A 20,389-nucleotide genomic window follows, 5' to 3' on the forward strand; every position below is an offset into this window, starting at 1 on the left:
ATGATGTTTAGGAACTTCCTTCCCAGGTTAGTTTTCACGTTAGCATTCCATGGGGGGTTGTAGCATACAATTTTTCTTTGGCGATTTCTGTTGCGCTTTGGCTGTGCGTGATACGTGAGCTTGTGATTGTAGCCATTCTTGTCAAGCGCTTTCTGGTACGGTGAAATCGCGTTGTCGAAAAACTTTCTGGCTAGTTGAGATGCTGGTCAGTCGTTTGTTGATGTTTTCTGGGATGTTCTTTAGTGGTGCAGGTGGGTGATTGCTTTGTTGGAGGACGTAGAGGATTTTGTTGTTGGGTTTCATGCAGGGTTTGTAAGATCCTCTTGTAAGGTCTAGGGTTATGTCTAGGAAGTTTATGGTTTTTTGTTTCCTTCCATGGTGATTTTGAGGCCATTTGACTTGAAAATTTCACTGACTTCTTGTTTCGCTTTCTTGGTTTGTTTAGGTGTTGCTTTGCACACTGCCAGACCATCGTCATGGTAGAGACCAACTTGGCCTTTAAATTTTGGTGTGATGAGGGACAACATGTAGGTGCCAACGAGTTCGCATGTCTCAGCTCCATCATATGAGCCCATTGTCACGTCGAACAAGTTGCTGGTGTTCTTCTTTTCCCATGGCGTGTTCTGGTGATACAACAGTGATTTTTTCGCGTGTGATAATGTGGCGGTCTTGTGGTGTGATATGTGTGAATTGGGATGCATAGTCAAATGCCTTTGTGAGAAGCTGCTTGGAAATGGATGGGTAGAAGTCACATACATCGAAAGTTATGAACACGTGTTGAGATTTGTTTGGGATTGGTTGAAACCATTCGATGACATTTGAGGTACATCTCCATAGATTTGCTTTTGTTACTTTGATTATCTCTTTGTTTATGTTGTCTAAAATGTGCTTGCTGATTATGCCGATCTCTGATTTTGTGGGATTTACGAGTCTGCATGTTGGGTTGTTTGTGAAATCAGGCTTGTAATCTTTTAATGTTATGAATGCGGCTCTGCTCACGGAAACTTCAATGCGGTCCTCAAGTTTAAGGTCTTGGGCAATCTCTTTGTCCATGGAGGTAATTGAATCTGGGATGCTTTTGCTAGTTTTCTTGTAAGCCTTAGTCACGTTTTTCTGTAGGAGGTTTAAATGGTCTTGAGGCTCAGCCTTGTAGTGGTTGGTAGTTTTGTTGGATTTTACATAGATGTTCTTATCTTGTCAGATTTCTTGTACGTCTTTGTCAAGTTTTGCTTGGAAGCTATTTGTTGCAGTGCAGTTGGTTTTAAACTCCACTCATTGGATCATATTGAGCATGCTGTCTTCAAATTCATCGAGGGCCCTAATATGCGGTGGTGGGCATTTTGATTTGAATCCATACGTTTCTTTTTCGTTGTTAACGGTGTCGTGGTTTTTCGAAAAGAAGAAGGCTTTCCAATGCATTCGGTATATTAAGGATTCTGTTTTCTCTATCAGGATTTGTAGATACTTGCTTCTACTTGCCAGCGGGATGTTCTTGGTCAAATAACTGAAATCTTTAACCTGGTAATTCATTCTCAACAGTGCTCAACTTGGTGAAAGGAGCAGTAGATACTTCTTGAACTTGAACAGAATAAATTTATAGAGAGCTCAACTCTGGGAGGAGCAGTGTAGATAATAAACAATGGTAGCAAGACTTCGATTCATTGTTTTATTGCAACAAGGGTGTTTCATATGGTCAAAGAATGACCATACTCATCAGGCAATATCAACAAATGACTGTTAAATTTCACAAACTGGCAATTAAAAGCTAACTTTAGGTTGCTATGAGATATAAAAACAGTTGCTACGATATGGAAAAACAGATGCTATTTAGCATTGAAAAACTGGCAATAAAAAGCAGTTGCTATGGGATTTAAAATCTGAAATCACGTGTTACTTAAAGATTGCGTTACTTGGTCACAAAGTTCTTGAGTAGGTATCTGTTTCAGTGGGGGCATGCACTTGCTAGTTCGTTTCTCTTAGAGTACACAAACTCTTCTTACAGATGATCACAAATTTGTCAAAAACACAAATTACATTTGTTACTAATGTTGCTATAAGGTCTGCACTGCTTAATGATTCTCCACTTGATGGTAAAAGGTTTGTTGTTGTCTTTTAGTGTCCAAATGTGTTTAGATAGCTCAGTTTCGTTTGTCTTGTTTTGGTGTTGAAAGGATGCTGTGTGATTTCTGTAGCACTCTTTAAAATTTGTGGTGAAGCCCACGTATGAGTCTGATGAAGTTTGTGTTGTGAATGTGGCTTGGTAAACTACATTTTGTGTGAGACATTTTCCGTCCAGAGGGTATTGATCCTTTTTTCTGCAGTTGCATTCTTTGACGTTTGTCTGTGTTTGTGACTGGTGGTAATTTGATAGTAGTGCTTTGTTGTGTGATGAGATGATACTCTTCATGTTAGGCATGCAGGAGTAGCTGAGCTTCAGTGTGTGCTTGTTGAACATCTTGTGTAGGGGGTGTCCGTTTGGGAAGCATCTGTCGATGATGTTTAGGAACTTCCTTCCCAGGTTAGTTTTCATGTTAGCATTCCATGGGGGTTGTACCATACGATTTTTCTTTGGCGATTTCTGTTGCGCTTTGGCTGTGGATTATACGTGAGCTTGTAATTGTAGCCACTCTCATCAAGTGCTTTCTGGTACGGCGGAATCGCGTCGTCAAAAACTTTCTGGATAGATGAGATGCTGGTTAGTAGTTTTTTGATGTTTTCTGGGATGTTCTTTAGTAGTGCGGGTGGGTGATTGCTTTGTCGGAGGATGTAGAGGATTTTGTTGTTGGGTTTCATGAAGGGTTTGTAAGATCCTCTTGTAAGGTCTAGGGTTACGTCTAGGTAGTTTATGTTTTTTTTGTTTGCTTCGATGGTGATTTTGAGGCCATTTGACTTGTTTCGTTTTCTTGATTTGTTTAGGTGTTGCTTTGCACACTGCCAAACCATCGTCACGGTAGAGACCAACTTGGCCTTTAAATTTCGGTGGGATGAGGGACAACATGTAGGTGCCAACGAGTTTGCATGTCTTGGCTCCATCATATGAGCCCATCGTCATGTCAAACAAGTTGCTGGTGTTTTTCTTTTCCCATGGCGTGTTCTGGTGAGACAATGGTGATTTTTTTTGTGTGTGTGATAATGTGGCGGTCTTGCGGAGAGATATGTGTGAATTGGGATGCATAGTCAAGTGCCTTTGTCAGAAGCTGTTGGAAATGGATAGTTAGAAGTCACATACATTGAAAGTTATGAACACGTGTTGGGATTTTTTTGGGATTCCTTGAAACCATTCAATGACATTTGAGGTACATCTCCATAGATTCACTTTTGTTACTTTGATTATCTCTTTGTTTATGTTGTCTAAAATGTGCTTGCTGATTATGCTGATCTCTGATTTTGTGGGATTTATGAGTCTGCATGTTGGGTTGTTTGTGAAATCAGGCTTGTGATTCCACTTGCTAAGCTGTTTATTTTTGACCTTTTTCTCCACCAAGGGTACCTTCTTACCTTCTTGTAATCAGGTTTTTTGTTTATACAATGCCATTTAGCACTTGGTTGAAGTTTATTACTTCACCTCTGATGTGAAGGGTCATAATAACTGGGCCCAGGATTTTGAAGTGCTAGAAAAATGTGAGCCCAGAAACACACTACCCATCTACAAGGATCTCTTTCAAATTCCCAGTTCCCAAGATCTGCACAGTCATACACTCTTTTGACAATACTCTCTACCCCTTGTTGAAGTGGGTGGGGTTCCAACCAAAGCTTTCTACCGTCTTCTAACCAAGCTCTGACCTTGGTTTGTGGGGTTCATTGGCCCATTGAAAGATGTTACAATAGCGCTTGGAACACCTGAAGTAAAACCTGCCCGGGTTCTTTTCTGATCTGGACATGCTCATGATGAGAGGCTTTTGGCAATGGCATTTCATGTTCTCCAGAGGTACCATATTTACCCGTGGATAGGCCGCACTTTTTTAACAGAAAAATGGTACCAAAATTAGGGTTGCGGCTGATGCGTGGGTACAAGCGTTTTGACACCTCATTAATATGCACAAGATTTTAAGGTGGTACACTAAATTGGTGTTTTAATGTTCGCTTTAAATTGTTCCTTAGTCAAAACACATACAGCTAAACATTAAGTCCATGTATGCGAAGAATCTTGATTCTCTCTGCAGCAATGAGCACATCAAGTTTTTTAACATGTCTTTTGTTTGAAGGTGTCCAACACAGCTTGCACTGAATAGCCATTCCTCCTCATGGGCCTTTAGAGTGCTTCCTTTTCCTAGTTACTTTGCAGGAAATTTCACCGTTGTTCTCAATAAAATAGGCTGCAATTGTGCTGAATTCCACTGGCAAAAGTCCGACAATTTTCTTCTTGTTGATGCTGAGTTCTTGATAAACAGCCACTGCAAACTTGTCGTCTTCATTTTACCGTTCTCAATCAGTCAATAACAAATCGCCAATTTTGGGTTTCCAACTGCTTCGATAAACATGGTAACCTCTGATTTCACTATCCACTTTATAAGTGCGTGTAGCTCCACTCATTTCTCCTCTTTAATTTGCAAACTGTGGCTTCTAATTTGGCACGATCTCGATCTTTCACATTTGATTCATGTAATGTGACATGACAGATGACGCACATGCTCGCAGATCTATGCAACCATAGTAACGCACAATTTCTCATCCAATCAAGTCCGATCGCATCGACTTCAAAGGCTGTGTTTACGTTGTGTGAAAGTAAAATGTGACGTCGTTTTTAGCAAATCATGAAACCAAAAGGTTCTTCCAGGATATCATATACAGCACTCTTCAAACTTACCATTGTTACTTATGCCATAGAGAAAGAAAATTGAGCAGCAGCATGCCAGTTCCAAGTTGACGAGAAGAATGTTTGAAGGTGGCAATCACAACAAGAAACACTGAAAGGTCATCGTCGCGACCAGAGAGCAGCACGGTATTGCCCAGCAAAATTTCCTGAATCGGAAAAAGAACTGAAGGAATGGATTGACGAGAAGAGAAAGGCTGGTATCGGAATTTCGACCACAGTCATCCGTCTAAAAGCAAAATCGATGGCAAAAGCCAGAAACATTGCAGAGAGTGAGTTTAAAGCTTCGGTACATTGGTGTCATCACTTCATGGATCGACATGACTTGTCGATTTGCCGGAGAACGACAATTTCACAAAAACTGCCTGAGAACTTCGAGGAGAAACTTCAGAAATTTCAAGCCTTTATTATTGCTGAGCAAAAGAAGTACAAATACGAGCTCTCACTGATTGGAAATGCAGACCTTACTTTTGACATGCCTGCAAATTCTATGGTGGACTTAAAAGGAAAAAAAAGTGTCAATCATGACAACTGGTCACGAAAAAGATCACTTCACAGTTATGCTAGCCTGCCTAAAAAATGGAACAAAACATCCCCCCTATGTGGTGTTTAAGTGGAAAACTCTACCAAAAGATTTAGTGCTGCCACGAGGCATACACGTTCGTGCTCAAGCCAAAGGGTCTATGGACGAATCACTAGTGAAAGAGTGGTTAAACATGGTCTGGTCCAAATTTGGCAGACTTCTACAAAAAAGAAATCTCCTTGTGTGGGACTCCTTTAGAGTTCACTTGTGTAACAATGTTAAACAGTTTTGAAAAATTCACGCACAGATGTGGCCGTAATACCAGGCGGGATGACAAGTCTTTTACAACCATTAGACGTAGGCGAGAACAAGCCCTTCAAAGACAATTTAAGGCAATATTGGAACGAGTGGATGCTTGATGGAAACCACACATTCACACCAGGCTGCATTAGTAAACCTGACCTCACCCAGATTTGCCATTGGATTTTAGACAGCTGGAATTCCATTTCCCCTGACACCATCAGACATTCATTTCTCAAATGCTGCATCACAAATGCACTTGATGGTACAGAAGACGATATTCTTTGGCAAGAAATGGACGAGTCTGATCCCTTTGCTGATGATGACGAAGTGGAGTCAATTGTAGACGAAGAAGGTGAACTGTTCTATGCTGGTGAAGATGAAGTCTCAGTCTTGGATGTCAATGAACAGGAATACCGTGACATTTTTGGTGAAAATGACGTTGATGAAAGTGATTTTATTGGATTTTAATTTTGATATACCGCAGCGTTATGATTAATTTCACTCGTGTTTGTACATAAGGTGCACAAACTTGCCTTTGATTTACTCTGTATGTGACAAGATCACTTTAGCTCATTTTCAGTTCTAATTCCCAAACTTTTTTATTAGTGTTGTGTTGTTATTTTTCTTCTTACTATTTGGGTTATTCTCCTACATTAGTTTGGTTTCCTTACACACCTTATTTTGGTATGTGTTGGTGATTCATTCCCACACACTTCTCTTAGCTAAGTCCTGTTGTGTAGGAGAAGTTACCTCCTAGTTCCCTTAGGTAAATCCTGTATTCGTGGGCAACAAATACACTCCCTAGCCTTATTTGGTTTAGAGTTATTCCTACAGTTTCCTCAAATCGGTTATAAATTGGCAACCATTTGTTCAGCAAATTCAGTTGATTCAGTTGGTCTATTCTGAGCTATACGTAAGTTCTCAAGTCAAGCACTGGTTTAGTTCGAATGCTATATTCTCAATAACCCTTGGTATGTAGTGCATTATTTCGTTTTATTTGTACTTTTCTTTAAGGCTTTTGGTTTAGTTCGTTTCTTTTATTTCATTAGTTCAGTTAGCAGTCGCTTTTAGTTGCCTTTACTAGTTTTGTGTTTTTGTGTCGTATTATTCCTTAGTTTTCTTGACCTTTAATCAGCACAGCATGTAGCTTTATCTCTGTTCCTTTGTTTTATAGTTTTTGCTAGTAAATATTGTATTTTTCGCTTACCACATCCTTGTTGATTACTTGTGATTGTTTGCACAAATCCAAATTCATTTCTGTTCCTTTATACGTTTTGTAGCCTGTTTTTATCACTCTAATTACTTGTGTGACTAGCTTGTACACAGCTTAGTACTATTGTGTAATCCTGTAACTTGAACCTTTTTAGTTCTGCATTTCATGTAATACTCAACAACTGTTGACAGTTTTTGTCACACAGTTCCTGTTTCTTTATTTTTGTCATGCAATCTTCCTATTGCAATTGTCTTGTTATTTACACCAAATTACTTTGTTATTTCTTAGCTAAGTTAGTTTATTTTTGTTTTGTTTTACTCTTTATTAGCATTAGGCTTATTTTAGTTTGTTTATTGTATTTCAGTGTTACTCGTTCCCGTTTATTTTGTTATTGTCTCCGCTGTTTTGTCAATAAACTCGTAAATCGTACACTCGTATCTGTCGTAACTACGTCGACCGTTTTGGCTGTCTTACATGTATATAAAATGTCTGCAAAAAGGTTTTGGTTTACTGTTTGAACATTTCCACATTTGTATGTATGGTCAAAAATAAACTTGACTTGATACACATCAGCTGCTGTTGATTTAAGACTTCGCTTTGCCTCAACCTCAATAATTTTTTCCATGAAAACCAATTGAAAGTTTCGCGTGCGGCCTATATGCAGATGTGGCCTATCTGCGGGTAAATACGGTACTTGGCCTTTACAGGTGTCAATCAGTAAGGTAAGTGCCAATCCTCTGATTCTGATGGTACTTTGTTTTCAAACACTTTATGAAGGTGAAGCAGATCTTTATCAAGCTCTTGACGATTCAGATATTTTACTGGATTCAGACATTTCATGTGTGGACGCATTACGGCAAAAAAATTCCTGTGTGATCGCTGGAGCTGTAACAAATTGCTCCAGAGATTGCTTGGCCGTTTCCCTATTTTTCTTTAGCACAGTTAGCATTTTTTGAGTTTCACTGATATATTTTTTTCAGTTCTGGATGTTTGTCTTTCAATTTACATTTACTGTGAGAGTCGAATGCAATTCTGTGGCAATTGTTCCTGTTATGGCCAGACTGATGACAGTGACTGCAAATTCTTCCGTGGGAAATGGTCTGGAGCAAATCATTGTCACCTTTAAGCTTTCCCAAATGTCTTCTGCACAATCTGTGCCTCCAAAAAACTGACATTTTCAACAAGCTCTTGCTTATGGCGGTCTAGAGGAGAATCAATCTTGCATGTAGTAGTAATGCTTGAGTTTTATGCAGTTGCCGTCCTCCTTCAGCTGGCCAACTATGTGGTTCTTTACTGCTAAACTGTAATTGCTTCGGCATTAAATGTGCAGTACTGCCAGGTTCTTGTGATTTAAGCTTAAGTTGTCGCAGATCATAGTCCAGTGCCTGCTTCTCCACGAGAAGCAAATGTTTTGGCGACGAGAATATGTAGTCTAGATCGCCAACTTGAAGATACTGTAAGGATTTGCAAGTCAAAATGCCCCGGGACTCAAACTCGTCTCCCAATCTTTCTATTCCTGGTATTCCAATTGACATAAGCCACAGCTTTACTTCTGACATTTCCGTATTCTTCAGAACTCTCCTGAACAAGACTTTAAAGCAATTGTCCCACGCACCTGCAACATATGTTCACAAGAAACATTTTATTGACCGAAAACTGAATAGAGAGAGAGAGCAAAAATCTTTTTATACCTGAACGTAATAAACCTAAATTTACATAAATATTAAACAAAGAAGCGTGAAACCGAAACTATGCTAGAATAGAAAAACAAAAAAGACAACGGATACAGGATGACATAACCAAAATCTCACGCAAACACACAAATCAATAAGCCAAATTCCCTTGTGTCCATTTCTCCCCCTCATTGATATGCCATAGCATATCAATTTAACGATAATGTCGATAATGAGGGGAGTGTTCCTGTCAGTTCAACGTTTTAAAAGTTACTAAAGTCCAAAAGTTCTTTGTTCATTCTCGTCATCATCATTCACTGCAATTACCTCTACAATCACTTCTCAAGTTAGTTCCTCTTTGCGTCTCCGGAAATAATTCAAGATAGTTCCAGATGACACAACTTTGAAATTGGTCTGGTCAATTCATTCCTTCCGACTTGAACCTTGGCCACTCTTACGTGCCCATCTTTTCCTGGGAAAACTTTGGTGATTCGACCAAGGGGCCAGTGTCCTCGTAGTGTATTAGGTGAAATGACTAACACGACATCCCCGACTTGAAGATCTCGCTCAGTAGTCAGCCACTTCCTTCTGATGTTAAGAGTAGGTATCCACTCCCAAATCCATCGATGCCAGAAATGCCTCACTAATTCCTGGACTCTTCTCCACCTTCTTTTTTGGGTTAAAAGCGGTGTGGTCTACTGATTCTGGTGCAAATCGTCTGCCGATCTGACCAAAAAGGAAGTGGTTTGGTGTGAGTGGAACGTCATCTTCTGGATTAGCCGATTGGTATGTCAGTGGTCTTGAGTTCAGAAGTGCCTCCGCTCCAGTAAAAGCTGTCGTTAACTCTTCGTCTGTAATATCTGCATTGCCCAGAATAGCATGTATTGCTCGCTTTGCTGCTTTGATCATAGTTTCATGAACGCCTCCAAAGTGAGGTGCAAGTGGAGGGTTGAACTTCCAGTTTACACCTTGGGTTGCCATTGATTTAGTAATTTTCTCTTGGTCCAGCTCTTTGACCAAATCACATAACTCCTTGTTAGCTCCAACAAAGTTTCCTCCATTGTCAGATAACATCTCTTTTGGGAGGCCTCTGCGGTTGACCATCCTGTAGAAAGCATTAAAAAATGAATCGGTGTCAAGTGCATAGGCCATTTCTAGATGGACTGCTCTGGACGCTAGGCAAGTAAACAAGCACAAGTAACGTTTTTATCTACGTGTCCTTCCCTGTACGGTGACGAATGGCCCTTCAAAATCCACAGCAGTCTGTGCAAAGGCTCTCAAGGAAGATCGAAGTCTGATCTGTGGGAGAGGAGCCATGACTTGCTTTGCAGCCTTAGCTTTTCTTTTTCGACATTCGTTGCACTCCTTCTCCCATTCACGAATTTCTTCTTGACCACAAATGATCCAAAAGCACGTCGATAAAGTCGCCAACGTTTGATTTGTGCCTCCCGCATGATTCCCTTTCTCGTGATAATGTTTGACAATCAACTTCGTCACACAGTTCTTCTGGGGTAAAATTATCGGAAAGCGAGCGTCATGTGGTAGGAATTCCGCATACTTGACGCGTCCATCACATCTCATTTGACCCTCCTCGTCAAGCCATGGTCGTAATCCGAGCAACTTGCTCTTCTTTGGAAGCTCTCTTTGTCTCTGAAGCGCTAAATACTCATCGGGAAACGCCCTCCTTTGTGGACTCCTGATCACCTGAAACGTAGCATCTTCGATTTCTACCGACTTTAATTCTCCAGTTTCTCTCTTGCAACTTCTACAATTGTCTATGAAATGACGCACCCATGCTTGAACTCTTATCAACCTTAACCAACTTGAAAAGCGTTTTGGGTCGAGACGCCACAACTGATCATCATCGTGAACTGAAACCATTGCCCAGTCTTCGTTTCTTGCTTGTAAGCTGTCTTGTCTGTCTTGAGCCTTTTTCTTGATTTCTTTTTCTTCTGTAACTAAATCTGCTTCAATTCGATTGACAGGCCAGTATGGTTCTTCTTTTTGAAGGAAATCGGGACCATTCCACCACTTTTCCTCCTTGGTCATGTCTGATATTCTCATGCCTCTTGTAATTAAGTCAGCAGGATTCTCAGGGATTGAAACGTAGTGCCACTGTTTTGGATTTGTCAAACTTTGAATTTCTCCCACATGATTTGCTACAAAGGGTTTAAATCTCCGACTTCTTCCTCTAAGCCACCACAGAACATTCATACTGTCAGACCAAAAGACTGCTTGACCCAGTGCACCACTGAAAACTCTGGAAGTAGACTCAGTAAGTCTTAGACCCAGGACTGCTGCCAACAGTCTAAACGAGGAATACTTGTTGTCGTTAGTGGAGCAACTTTTGACTTGGCTGCGACTAAGCGTGTCGACACCGATCCACTCTCATAGACAACTCTAGAATAGATAACAGCACCATACGCATCTTGCGACGCATCTACAAATGTATGCAAAGTTTCTGAGAGCGCAACTTGTTCTGGGCCAAATCGTAAACATCTAGAAACTTTGATCACTGGCAATTCTTCCAACTCACAGAACCATTCTCGAGACTTGTTGTTCAACTCTCCTGGGCATAGCTCATCCCATTCAAGTCCTGTGGTCCACATTTCCTGCATCACGATTTTCGCTCTAGTTTTCTAGTACCTTGGTAGAATTGGACATCCATTTATGAGCGTGCATTCCAGCTTTGTTCCACAGCTCTTCTAGCTGCTTGTACAGCTCAATACCTTGACTATCGTCCGACATTGAGTCCATGCTGTCGTCCATATAGGTTGACTTGGACACTGTTTCGGCAGCTAAGGGCAGCTCATCTTTATGCCTCTCAGCATGAAATTGAGAGACAAACTGGGCATGAAATGGTGACGAGTTAACTCCGAAATCTACTCGGTTGAATTGAAACTCTTCTGACTCTTTCTGCTGATCCATCGATCTCCATAAGAATCGTTGACATGATCGGTCCTCTGGAGCGACCTCAATTCTCAAATACATCTCTGCGATGTCACAAATGAGTGCAACGGGGCGTCTTCTGAATCGAAGCAAAACATCGTTCAGATCTCTTTGCAAGTTTGGACCTTGGTAGATGACATCATTAAGAGAGATTCCGTTACACTTCGTGGAAGCATCGAATACGATTCGAGTCTTAGTTGTGGCTCTGTCAGGTCGCACAACGGGAAATGTGGCAGGTACCATTTCCTTGATGGTTTCTCCTCGGCTGGGTCGATCTTGCGAATGTAGCCCTTCTCCAAATATTGAATAATATTCTTTGAGTAGGCTTCTGCTATCTCTGGGCTTTTCAGTAACCGCTTTTCCGTGTTGCACAATCTGCGCAAATTCCCAGAATTTTCGAAGAAGGGTGCTAATCTCATCTGTGTCTGACTGTTCTCGTACAAAATATGTTTGCACAAAGTTTGATTGTCGGTCACCCCCTGTGAGGCCACTAACAGTTCCAGTACAAGTCCATCCTAATGGTGTAAGCCTGGCAACTGGTTCTCCAGGCTGGCCTCAAACATCCTTGAATGAGTAGTGTAACTCCGCATAATCGACTCCGATTAACAAGTCCACAATTGGGCGTTTGCCAGGATCTGGAAACTGTATTCCTTTCAGATGGGACCATTTGCCAACATGCTTTTCCCAGTCAATAACTCTCATACTTCCAGTGACTCATTCTGCCGTGAATGCACTCATCTTGGTCGCCACATTACCATTCATACTCTCCAGCTCGAAGTCAACTGACGTAGTCTCGAAGGTTTCAGTCTGGCCATTTAAAACATTAACTGTCACTTTTTGGGGTTCTCCCTGAAGTTCCAATTCAGCAGCTACGTCAGCATTTAAATATGTTTTAGTGGATGCTTCATCCAGTAACGCGTTCACTTTAATTCTACGATGGCCGTTCTTTAGAAACTCCGGTACGGTCTGAAGTGCCACAAATCTTGGTTGAACACCACGTGTAGTCAATGGTGTGTGATCTCTCTGTAAGCTGCTCGACTGGCTCCTGGGGAGGAGAAAAGACCACTGAATTTCTCTCCATGCCATTATTTGTTTCACTGCCTGCATCAGGTTGGGTGTCATCTGATGGCCCCTGAACTGTTTCCCGCTGATCACGAGAGTTCACCTGATCACTTCGCTCTGACAGCACAGGGTTTCGATGCAACAGTCGCTTGTGAGTTTTCTTACAACTGTTTATCCCACAGATCCTCGATCTGACACATGCCTCTCCACTGCGGTCTCCTCCTAGGCAACGGTAGCATAGTTTTAGGCTCTTAGCGGCTGCCCATCTCTCTGGAAGACTCATAGCTTTGAATTTCTCACAGCGCCAAACTCCATGATGACCACTGCAGACTTTGCATGGCAGAAATCCAACTTTTCTCTGGTTTCCTGACGATTGCTTCGTATTGCCAAAGAAAGTCAGTCCATTATCTTTCTTGTTCCCACGTTTGCTCAAACCTGGAATGGTTTCAGATGCCACAGTCTGGAATTCTGACTCTTGGATAATAAACTCTCTCAGTGTTTCTGACTGCCAACGGCCATTTTCGTAAATCCACCAATGATACTGCGTTAACATTCCTTCCGTCAATTTTTTACATAAACTGAGGTAAAGCGATCCGTTTCCTAACTCATCATGTCAACCGGCCTCTTTTACATTGACCACAGTTACGTCAAGTAAATCTGCAAATCTCTCGAGGTCCTTTGCCAATCCAGGACGAAGTGGTCTAAAGTTCTCTAACTCTTCTAAATGTAGGGCGATCTGACGTCTTTTACCACCAAACTTTCGTTCCAATCTTTCCTTGGCCGCCTCATAAGCCGCCGCAGAATGTCCTAAAGGCTCCACGACCTTTAGTGCCTTGCCTGATAAATATTGACGCAACTGAAGCAACTTGTACTCAGGTGTAGCGGGCGCTTTGTTAACACATGCCATGAACGCTGTTTTCCATCCTTCATACAATTTTTTATCTCCATTGAATACGGGAATTGAAACACGCTTGAGTTGTTTCCACATATCCTGGCCAAGTGACAGCGTACTTGAACGATTCTCTGTCGATTTCTCCTCGTAAAACGCTGTTGTTTTCAGCCCTCCAAATTTAAACTTTTCCGGCGATTCTTTCAAATCTCGAAGCTGTTCTTCTAATAAGCGACTACGATATTGACGATTAAATTCTTCTAAATCTTCTTTAGAACGAGCAATATCTTGTTCCAGCTTGAATTGATCCTCTTGAATTTGCTTTTCCACACTTTTGCGTTGTACGCTTTCTTCGATTTGGCATCGGTGAGTATTTTCCAATGCATCAGTTGCCAAACTCGATAACTCGTCCGTCCGATTGTCCAAATATTCTTGTGCCTTGTCATGAGCCTCAGAAAATTCTACTTCTTGTTTGTCCATTTCGTCTCCCAGCTTTTTGCGTTTCTCTTTTTCTTTGATACGTAAATACTCTTGCGATAATTTCTCCATTGTTTCCATGGTGCGTTCTTGTACTTCGCAAAGTTTTTGACAAAGTTGTTTGACTTCCTGCCGGCTGGGACTATCTTCTTCATCTAGAAGGTACAACAACTTGTTCTTTACTCTGGTAAATGCCAATTTGTCCTTCGCTTTTTCCTGCTTTAAGTTCTCAATTCGTTCCTCTCCTTCGTTCAATGCTTCGCTATGCTCACTGTTCACTAACATGATTTGGAACCTCGTTCTGCTACCAAAAAATGTTCACAAGAAACATTTTCTTGACCGAAAACCGAATAGAGAGAGAGAGCAAAAATCTTTTTATACCCGAACGTAATAAACCTAAATTTACATAAATATTAAACAAAGAAGCGTGAAACCAAAACTATGCTAGAATAGAAAAACAAAAAAGACAAAGGATACAGGATGACATAACCAAAATCTCACACAAACACACAAATCAATAAGCCAAATTCCCTTGTGTCCAACATACGGTATTTTAGATACGCGATAAAGGCAGGAAATAAAATTAGACTTGTTGACAGCTGTCAAAGCTGTCTGGCCTTTGCCTCTGTTTTTGTTTGTCTAGTCATGCAATATTATTTTTCCAAAGCGATCGAGTGGAGTTTCTAATAAAGGAATAAGATGAGCAAAGTTGTGATAAACAACTGTGTCATGAAAGGGCAACATGTCTACGAACATGCCGTGAACGTGGGAGATACTTACAAGTGCCTTCCAGAAAAGAATAATTTGAACAATGCGAAAGCGATTGCCATGCGAAGCGCTTGAAATGAAGTCATTGGACACATTCCTGTAAAATTTGTGCAACTACGTTTCCAGGGAAATTAGTAGTGTTGTGGTAAGTATTCAGACATCAAGTAAAAGCAGACAATATTGCTTGACAAGTCAGTTTAAGTAAGCAATAAACTCAAAAGGTAGTTTCAATCATATGTAACATCGAGCTGATTTAAAGGAGTATGTCATCACGGATTATTTATCCAATCCAGAATGACTGGACTGTTTTTGGGGAGCTTCAGCCTCCACTATGGTATCGTCGGCAGAATTTATTTGTCTACATATCATGAGGTCTTCTAGGAGGAATTGAGTAGGCTTATATGACGTGAGCATTCGATACAGCGGCCATTGCTGTTTTGAGTACATGTAATATTTTTGTACAGCTTACCGTCGCAAGTTGGTTGCAGTTTTCAAGGTAAGTTTTTTTCCACTTCTAAATTGCTTTGCCTCGTTTTTGTTATACATTATCTTTCTTCCCGCACTGCCCTCAAGAAAAGGGTACTCTTTGTTATTTCACTTAGATCTTCCTGAGAAAATTTCTTCAGCAATACAAGATTTGTTTTGCGCATGCAAGCCATTAACTTATCCAGGCTCAGCTTGTGTTCAGCGTGGATTGCATGGGAGAAGTATTTGCTTTCACAAGCACTCACCTTTACCCAAATGAGTGTCAGTTACTGGACTCTACTGTTCTCACATAAATCATGTACATGTATTTGCACTGTGCAGTCATTTTCAGCAGCTGTGAATGCAGTCAAACTGCTGAACGTACATGTACTGGAGCTGTTTGTTAACTACATGACAATATTAACTGCAAGTACGAGGACATCAATTGAACAATAACGGTCAAGGAAGTGAAGGATGCCTTATTACATGTTCAATGGGGATGGATTCTTACCATGTCTTAGGTAAATGTGTTTCACTTGACAACATTGAAACAAATTCTAGACATGAACAGAAATTATTGGCTACATTTGGTCTACATCCCATTGCTTGTAAGGGGAAGTGGATGATGAGAACAATCCAGGTCCTGCAGTATTTAATAACACTAATCCAACAATCACTGTGTGTGCTGGCCACAAGTCAAGGAACTGACAGAGGCACAATTTGGTGAAAACGTTGGCAAGCAGTGTGTTGCAAATTATGTTCACTTGATTATGATTAAAATTTACAATCAAATAGAAGACACTGTACCCAGAATATGCTTATTGGATTGAGCCTATACAGTTCTGCAAATTATAAATTCTGTGTAATGGTTTCTTGAGTCAGAAATGAAATCTCATTCTCTCAGGTTGTTTGCACTCGCAGTCAAAACTCCTTAGGACACCAAGCCAGTATAGCAGAACAATCTTTCCTTTATTGTCTTTAATCCTAATCTTGTGGCCTCAGAGTGTTTTCATACGAATCGAAGCAAAGCAGTCAACTGAAGTAATTACATCACGAAATCACTAAATATCATTGCGTTTCTAACTTAGAAAGTAATCACAATGATTATCCCATGTGCTCATGCTAATAGAGAGCTTCGAGAGCAGTTGAAATCTAAGTATAGTTCTCACTAGAATCACAATTTACATAACAATGTAAATATCAACATCAGTAGATTGTACCTTACCAATGTTCGTGGGTCTTGATTTTCCTATGAGAATTTCGCTCTCTTGTCTTACGATCTTAAACAGAAGGGGTCTTAGCTTGAGCTGAATGTGGGCTATGTTCGTTAAACATTTAATGCATCAATCACGGTAACGTCAATCAAATGGGAAAATATTTCTCAACTTTTATTGAAGCGGTTACATTCTGTACAAAAAATGTGTATTTGCCATTAACTGTTACAATGAGGTTAACTAATATCCCAGGAAAAGTTTCGGTTTTTGTGAGAATGTACATTCAATGCAATGTAATGCAATTTAATACACTGTTTATTATTTTTACTCTTGACATCAAACAATGCCCAATATATTCTCTTGAAAATTCACTTGCAGAAGCATTTTCAAATAATTTTCTCAAATTCATCAATAACTGATCAAGTTTAAACAATGTAAATCATAACTGTGACGGTGTTTGGATATCTGATCTTACTTGACATAGATGTTGTAATTTTAAGTTGCCTTTTTCTCCTTAGTCCTAGTTTCAATTGAGAAGATAGGTGTACTTGTGTATATAGTGTGTCAAACACCGAAGACCACATTCCATCACATTTCCAACACCTCAAATTTTGTCAAAAATTCTCAGCTGTGTTATATCTTAGACTCTTCTCCATATTTGGAAATATGGTTAAACACAGTCTTTCATGCTTGATGTATTACATCATTGTTACTACAATTGTTGTTTGTTACAGTTTTAAAGACATCAGAGCACAGCTTTGACATATTTTAAATTTAACTTTAAGGATTTGCATGAGATACCCCTTTCATTTAGGAGATACACTTTGGTCAGCATTGAAGAGCTTAAAAAACCTATTATATTTGCAATTGTCTTGCTCACAGACATGGACTAGTCCTTTCAGAATAAAAGGTGTACTGCACATGTCTTGATTTGTGGTTGTCAAGCTGATATGCAACAAGTTCAATACTACCAGGAATGTGATTACAGTGAATGAACGTGTGTACAGGAAATTCTCTTTAAAAAGCTGATAACAGTTGCATTGTGTTCTTCAAATAACATTTAATTAACTTCCCACTGTGAATAGCATGATAAAAAATATGCTATTATCTTATTGTATTTTAAAACAGATCCAATCAATCAAAGTAGTATTGGGTTTGACAAAACAATTATAACACCTACAATGCCAGAGACATCTGTACCACGTCATGTGAGCATAAGAACCTAGTAAACCAGAGTGAAGCACACTGAGCAATGTGGAACACTCCTTTAGACATAATTTATATAATAATAATAATAATAATAGATTTGTACAGCGCCATATCCAGGGCTCATGGCGCTTTACAGTAAAAAATGTTATTAAAAATAAAATTTACATTAAAAATTTACATCAGTGATAAAAAATTACTAACAAATAAAATAGCTAAGCTGTAAAAATGAAAGTAAAACTAGGAATCATTAAAACCTTTAAATAAAAACTGACTAACTTAACTAAGTGACTGACTAACTAACTAGCTAAACTATCTAATCTACTAATTAACTAACCAAAAGTCTAGTTATAAAATTTGTTAAAAAGATATGTCTTTATACAAGTCTTAAAATCTGATAGCGAGCTGCTCCCTCTTATATTGTTCGGAAGAGAGTTCCATAGGCTAGGTGCTACAAAAGAGAAACACCTATGACCATAGCCTATTAACTTGACAGGTGGTACTTTCAAGAGGTTTTTGGAGGAGGATCGAAGATTTCTGCTTGGTACATAAGGCTCTAGCAGTTCAGTAATGTAATTAGGGGCCTGGCCGTTGAGCGCTTTATAGGTTAAAAGTAAAATCTTATAATTGATGCGCTGGCTTATTGGAAGCCAGTGTAGCTGCTTTAAAACCGGCTTGATATGATCGTATTTCCTTGTTCTGGTAACAACGCGAGCCGCAGCATTCTGGACATTTTGTAGACGATCTATCAAAAATTTTGGTAGTCCATATAGAAGCGAGTTGGCGTTATCTAGTTTGGAAGTGATGAATGCATGTACTAACTTTTCAGTGTCTGCTAGAGATAGACAGACTCATCCTGCTAATGTTTCTAAGACGGAAGAAACAGGCCTTGCAGGTACTGGTAACATGCTTTTCCAGTGACATGTACTCATCAAAGATGACTCCAATGTTCTTTGCAGAAGTAGATGGCTCGATCTGTTCACCAGACACATCGACGTGATCTATTAATGGGGGTGGACGATGTCGTGCACTCAAGATCAAAATCTCCGTCTTTCCTCTGTTTAGTTTCAGCTTATTGCACACCATCCACGAGTCGATCTCAGAAACACATGCTTCTATTTTAGCTATAGAACCAGGTTGTTCGGCGTAGTTGGGCTTAAATGAGAGGTAGAGCTGGGTGTCATCAGCGTATAGATGGTAGTTAAGTCCGTGCCGTTTGATGATGTCCCCGATGGGCGATGTGTATAACAAATACAGGATTGGCCCTAAAACGGATCCCTGGGGAACACCGTAGCGAAGTTCTTTCATCTCTGACTTGGTTCCGTCAATCATCACAAACTGCTTTCGGTCTTGAAGATAGGATCGAAACCATTTTAGCGCATGTCCTTTCACGCCGTAGCGTTTTTCCATTCTTTCTAGTAGCAGTTTATGGTCGACGGTATCAAACGCCGCAGACATGTCCAACAGTAGCAGGATAACGCATTTCTGATTATCTATCTCACAGAGAATGTCATTTTGCACCCTCAGGAGAGCAGTCTCCATGCTGTGAAAGCGTTTATATGCTGACTGAAAAGATTCCTCTAGATCATTATCGCGTAGATAGTCGCTCAATTGACAAGATACTGCCTTTTCAATTACCTTAGATACAACCTTCAGATTTGAGATAGGTCTAGAGTGTGAATAATCCTCAGAGTCCAGGTTGTCCTTCTTCAGCTTCGGTTTGATCATTGCTTCTTTCAGTGCAGCGGGCATAGATGCTGATTGGAGAGACATGTTAACGATGTTAGTTAACACGGGTAGAATAGTTGATTTACATTCCTTAAGAATAGAAGCCGGTATAGGGTCAAGATCACAGGATTTTTTACCGATTTTGTCCACAAAACTTTCAATCTCTCTTTCTGACATCACCCTGAACTCTGTGAATTTGGCTTGACATGGCTGTTTGTATGCTTCGCAGGACTGGGTACCAGAAGTCACTTCTTTGGATAGCTCCGTTCTTATGGATGCTATCTTCTTGTCAAAAAAGTCGGCAAAATTGTTCGTAAGCACAAACGTTGACGGTGCGGTTGGATAGCGTCTATCTACCCTGTGGTGTAATAGCTTGTCGACTGCGTTGAAAAGTATTTTTGGATCTGATGCATTCTCTGAAATAATAGATGAATAGTATGAAGCCTTTGCGTCCCTTAGCATTTTGTTCACTACCTGGCACTGGTCGACAAACATCTGTCTGTCGACGCACAGTCTCGACGATCGCCAGCGGCGCTCCAGCCTTCGACGTTTTCTCTTGGCGTTACTAATACCCTCATGGTACCATGGTGCTGATGGACGGAGAGTTATCATGCGTCGTTTTAAAGGTGCATGCCTTTGAAGTATTTCCGTCAGAGTATTTTCGTATTTTTCAGTGAGATCCATAAGATCAAAGGCGTTGGTTGTCAGAAGGTCAGATTGCTTTAGGTCGTCATTAAAACTGACCATATTTACCGAGCACAGTTTACGATAACTAATTTCCATTCGTTCCAGAGGTGGTTTGTTTAGGCGTAGCTTGCAGTGTACAGCAGAGTGATCGGACAGCATTGGATCGCGTATTTCAACGCTAGTGACTAGCTCGTCCTCGGCCCTAGTTATGATCAGGTCTAAGGTGTGGCCTTTCTTATGGGTGGGTCCATTTACATGCTGGACTAGACTGAGCGATTCTAAGATCTTGTTAAATTTTACAGTCTCCAAATTGCTGATTTTATCCATGTGATAATTAAAGTCACCCACTATTAGAAGGTTGCCAGGGGAAACAACGAACTGTTCTGCGAGGGTGCAAAATTCTTCAAAGAATAGAGAAC

At 40.3% G+C, this 20,389-nt stretch overlaps 1 protein-coding gene and 1 pseudogene across 1 annotated transcript; both read right to left on the bottom strand.

The window, feature by feature from the left end:
- Window positions 1–9,731: 9,731 nt before the first annotated feature.
- LOC145485642 (uncharacterized) lies at window positions 9,732–10,739 on the bottom strand. Its single transcript, XM_081464279.1, has one exon. The coding sequence runs from the start codon at window positions 10,737–10,739 to the stop codon at window positions 9,732–9,734; it is 1,008 nt and encodes a 335-aa protein (XP_081320405.1).
- Window positions 10,740–11,219: 480 nt separating this feature from the next.
- On the bottom strand, window positions 11,220–11,895 carry LOC145483767 (uncharacterized; annotated as a pseudogene).
- Between the last annotated feature and the right edge of the window lie 8,494 nt (window positions 11,896–20,389).

Source organism: Orbicella franksi, chromosome 4, assembly GCF_964199315.1.
Source record: "Orbicella franksi chromosome 4, jaOrbFran1.1, whole genome shotgun sequence".
NCBI classification, from domain to species: domain Eukaryota; kingdom Metazoa; phylum Cnidaria; class Anthozoa; order Scleractinia; family Merulinidae; genus Orbicella; species Orbicella franksi.